The following is a 5,153-nucleotide window of genomic DNA, read 5'->3' on the forward strand; positions in this document are numbered from 1 at the left end:
CAACGTTTCTATAATTTATTGCAATGGAGCACATTACAGCAGATACAGAAGCTTCCACATACACTAGTACACAATCTGTAAAAAATAATGGAAGGTCCGAAAAAGACGTAAAAATTACAACATTGTTTTTCCCCTTATTAATGTAGCCTAGTAAAAAGTACACTATATCAACATTTAGAACGTTTATTACCACACCTATAATGAATTTCCATCTTATTTTGCGTAAGATAAAATGGCTGCGTCCTCAAATGTCTAACATCTGGATATTTTGTACTGACACTGTGATTGAACATGATGGGCAAAGAGTAGCCTACTACAATGAGTTCAGAAATAATTAGGCTACATACACTCAGATCTCGCTCCTACCAGCAAAAGTATGCTACACAACGACATAGCCATCATAGACTCGCAATAGTTATTTTTTTTGTTATCTAACACATTGTATGAGATCACTTGTTTATAGTTTAGGCCTACGATATGCGTTTTAAAACACAACCAACGAGTATGTCTATACTTAGAAATATTACAAATTAATTCAATAGTTTACATTAATTTCACAGTATCACTAAAGGGTTAAATATTATGTACATTATTTTCATAATTACAATAGACAATTGCTGTTGGTGAAAAATCTTCAAATTAAATAAATAGCCTACTGTATTAAGGCCTTTCAGATAGCAAACTAATACTGTTAAATGGAAGAATCTCGCCTAAATGTGCCTAGTAGACCTATGCGCTACGAGGCAACATCTTTAAATCGTTCGTCAACGTTGGTCCAAGACAGGGTGTGCATTGCAACTGATAGGCCTATCCGTTGGATATTATTAGTTGGATATAGGCTACAGATAGATGGATCTAAAAATAACACATGGGTCATGCGTTTTTTTTCCAGATGTCTGGTTGTTTAACTGTGTGGATAGAAACTGTAGTAACCAATGTCCTTGGCGCAATTTTTCTCACACTCTCTTGGCGCCAACATCTCAGATTTCAACTGGGTTTCCGAAACCGGTGTGGCAGACGGGGAAATTCTTCTCCGTTTAGCTTGCTCAAAAATACCAGAATCACTTGAATCAATCGACTTGATTGAAGACGGCGTCTCTATCCAGCTGGATTCGGATAAGTCTTTTGGTTTTGCCTCATCAGACCCTCCGATGGGTGACCTTTCTGTTGGGATGGTGTCGGCTTCATCAACCAGGTAGTTAGAGGTGCCTGATCTGCCACCAACAGAATTTGTGGGCCAGCAGGATAGAACAGGGCTAGACTTACTGCAGTACTGGGGTGGTGTGCGTGTGCCCCAGCCGGATGGGTCGGCATAGTAACCGAGAGGTCTGCTTGAGCACCCTGCAGTGGGCAGGGGAAGGGCCTTTACTCCAGCGGCTGCATATGACAGCAGGGTGGCCGCGTTACCGGCAAAATCAGCAGCCGCGGCGGCATCGTATGCCGAGGCGGCAAAGTCCAGTCGGTTATTGGCAGGGGTGACAAACCATCGCTGCGGGGATGCAACTGTGGGCTCTTCGGTTTGTTGCGGGGATAGCAAGCTGTTACAAAGTGGGACGCTGCGGTCCGTGCCAGGACCAGTCCCTACGCCAGGGTGAAAGCGAGATTTGGCATAACTGCTGACAAATTGGTCCTGTAGGAAAGAACCAGCCATGGCATATCTCGCACCAGGCATGATCTGAGAGCGAGGCGAGTCACCCGGTGATGGCGTTAACCGGTCAATGTCGCAACCTGTGTAGACACTGAAAAGATGAGGGAGAAACATACAAACAAATTATGAATCATGAGAAATAGCCGTCACTGCCAATGTGCAAGAATGGAACAAACTTTCACAAATGCTAATTTGATACAAATGCAGAAGGAACTAGGCCTAGGACTACCTACATTTTTTGGGGACATCATCAAATAATTATTATCATCTAACCAGTGGCCTGATAAAAAAGTCACCATAATGTGGTTATTATAGTGGACTGAGGCCTACTGCAAATTATAAAATGGCATATGCTTATTAATGTGTTCCCATTAAAATTAAACGGAAACTTGAACCTTGATAGTCTAATTCGTTATCGATGCTGATCACATTTTAAGATTATTGATATTGAAGAGCCAAAGTGGACACAACATAGACTATATACCAATCCTCGCACCCAATGAACGCACGTCCCAATAATTTGATAGGCCTATATCATATATTATATGGCTTCTCATGAATAGCCTATTTTGTTCATTTGCAATAGCCTAACGAAAAGCCTAACAATCTCACAATATAACCAAAAACTTGCTGTATTAGAAATGTTGGTTAAACGTTTTCCTGCGATTGAAATTTCTTTAGATTCAAATGTAGCATGAGCAAAAAAAGAATGAGGCATGATTAGGCTACACTTAATTTACACAAAAATGATCTCTATCGTTTGAATTGCCTCAAATGGGTTCTCTCCAATTAATGTACCTATATCATTTAATTTAATTTCTAATCGGAGAGAGGCAGAACCAAGCAAAACAAACGGGATTAAACACAAAGAATAAAAGCACAAATAGTAATTGACAAATAGTCTTACGTGTCATAGTTGTCCCGAAATCCTTTAGCAAATGGATTGTGGTCGATTTTTAGCTGCGTAATCTGCACAGAAAAAAAATTAGGAAGATTTGAACGAATAACAGGTGCTTGTTGTTTTCTACCGTTCCAAATCCTAATATACCGAAGGAAATGTGGCTTTTTGATATAGGCAACAATACTATAATACTTAACGAATGGAATTATCGTCAATAAGATTTTTCAAAATGATTTTCTTACGTCGGTATTCTGGTAAGCTGTGACTGCGATGAACTGTGTTTCTGGGAAAGTGAACGTCTGTACTCTTCCAGGTTGGCTGGAGTCCTCGGTTCCATCTTCGTTGACCTCCACTACATGGAGCCTGGGCTGGTACTTGTGAAGGGATTGTAGAACCACCATCTGGAGGTACAAGTAAGGAAGAGATTCCATAAATGACGAAAGTCAATTTCGAACTTAAAATTGGAGTCAATAAGCCATGGTATTTTCTTGATAGAGCCTAAAGGACCAACACTGAAGACAGGATAAGACATTCATTTTGAAGAAAAATAACACATTTTATAAAAAATGTTATTTAGACTTTAGATTATGATCAATTATTGGGGGGAACATAAGCAAACTATTATGTAACTGTAGGTGTAAGCACAACAAACTCTCGTTGCTCAATAGTTGAGGGTCTTTGAACGTTTCTGGTCATAGTATTTAACGTTTTGTTTTATAGCCTGTATCTAAAATGAAAATGTCGTAGCTGACCTGTCCGGTGTTGTTAGAACCTCCTTTGTTGTTCGTTAACTTCAGCTTTCCAAATGAGATTTCTTGGCGCATCCAGTGCGCCCCGGTGTTTGGAGAGTCAGGGTGCATATACACTCTGTTTCCTGTGGAAAATAAAGACAATTAAATACATTGAAATGCACTGCTATTAGAAAATATCATACAAATATTGATTTTCAATTATATTAATTAGATCATATATTTGTTTGGTTGTATTAGTTCAGTGTTGCGCGTTAGCTTGCCATTGCAGAATCAAGGCCTACGTAATTATCAACCGTTATCTTCTCTGTATACTTCACCGAGATGTAGGCTAAAGGAACGTACCTGTCACATTTGTATCCGCTTTGCCACATGGTACCCACTTGCCACCTTGGAATCGCCAGTGATTTGGATCAGCAAGAATAACATCCACAAATATGTTGTAATGTGCCGTCGGGTCGAGACCAGAAATGTTGAAACTCAAAAAGGGGAACATCCGTCTGTAATAATACAAAGAATAATCATATAAATGTTGTGCGCTGATGTGATATCAGGCGATGTGTCATGCGTAACAGACCAGCACGTTTGGTGATCTATCAAATTGTGAAATTATTTATGAAACAAGCCAAGAAAATATATAGTCAGTTAAACATGTTCAATTATATTGAGAATATAGCCAATATTATTGAACGTATTACAATTGCAATTACCTTCCATACCCCCCCCCCCCCCCCCCAAAAAAAAAAAAAAAAAATGCGTATTAGGCTATTATCACAATATTTGCCTCCACTTGTGATGAAAAGGATGTAACTGGAGAGGAATACCTACCGTCCTTGTTTAGTGATTATCATCTCTGTTTGATGTCTGTGAAACTTCAGCCACAGGGCCCTGTTGCACAGATATACCTGCGCTTTCCCAGGCACCAGCCCAGCTTGCGCGGAGGAAAACTGGTAGAACGCCGCTCCTTGATAAGTGTGTCCATACTGTTGCGCGTATGGGTAACCCGCGGTTGGGTAGCCTTGCGGGGAGCTGTTGGTCAGAAGACTGTTGTACGCTCCATTAGTGATGACTGGATGGTGGGCCATATAACGACTCGGACTCCCAATAGAAAAAGCCGGGTGCGCTGGTCCATGTTGACTCGGATAGGGGAACATAGCACTTGGAGTTGCTGAGACTGACTGTGGTTGGTTAGATTGAGAAAGGATATACCTTTCTCCTGAAGATCCATCGAAATTATGACGAATTTCAGAGACTCCGTGGAGATCAGGAGAGAGTTTGCCTCTCTGGACGTCCCCTGATGCGTCCTTGGAGTCGGAAAAATTGTCTGCCTCTGACTGATTCGTCATCCCCATGGAATTTTTTTTCAGAGGTGAACTTCTTTCCAGGTTGTCACTATCAGATATAATAGTATGGTCCTGCGAGCTCAGATCCATCGGAGCATGGGTAGCCACTGCCCACATTCAGACATTTCTTGGAGAGCACACTAGCTGGCAAGATGCAATTCTCGAGCTGCATAGCTCTCAATGACAAACCGCTATTAAGGCAAACTATATGTAAGCTTTTGTCCACGCCTAATAACTCTAATCTAGCAAACGAAAACAACGCCTTCCTATGGTTTGAGGCACTTTGAGTAAGAGAGCAAATAAGCCAATTGACACCATCCTGCAATCAGGAAGGATTTACTTTTCAACACTCTTCCTTGCTAATGAAACAACTATTGCTATTGGTTAGCTCAAGACAGTAATTTAATAAGACAGCTCTTAATTGGGATAATCATCATGGCTTTGTGCATAAACCCAATTTGCGTGTAGAGACAATCAATCAGCATCATGTCCTAATTTGATCAAATTAGAAC

General features: G+C 40.7%; 1 protein-coding gene across 1 annotated transcript; it reads right to left on the bottom strand.

Annotated features, from left to right (window-relative positions):
• LOC129821316 (T-box brain protein 1-like) lies at positions 1-4,909 on the bottom strand. Its single transcript, XM_055878844.1, is given in 7 exon segments — positions 1-1,739; positions 2,556-2,617; positions 2,792-2,950; positions 3,302-3,423; positions 3,644-3,798; positions 4,127-4,717; positions 4,719-4,909. Coding segments are annotated over 7 exon segments (2,019 nt in total). The 5' UTR covers positions 4,814-4,909; the 3' UTR covers positions 1-904.
• Between the last annotated feature and the right edge of the window lie 244 nt (positions 4,910-5,153).

The sequence above is a fragment of the Salvelinus fontinalis genome, chromosome 23 (genome assembly GCF_029448725.1).
Source record: "Salvelinus fontinalis isolate EN_2023a chromosome 23, ASM2944872v1, whole genome shotgun sequence".
Classification (NCBI taxonomy): domain Eukaryota; kingdom Metazoa; phylum Chordata; class Actinopteri; order Salmoniformes; family Salmonidae; genus Salvelinus; species Salvelinus fontinalis.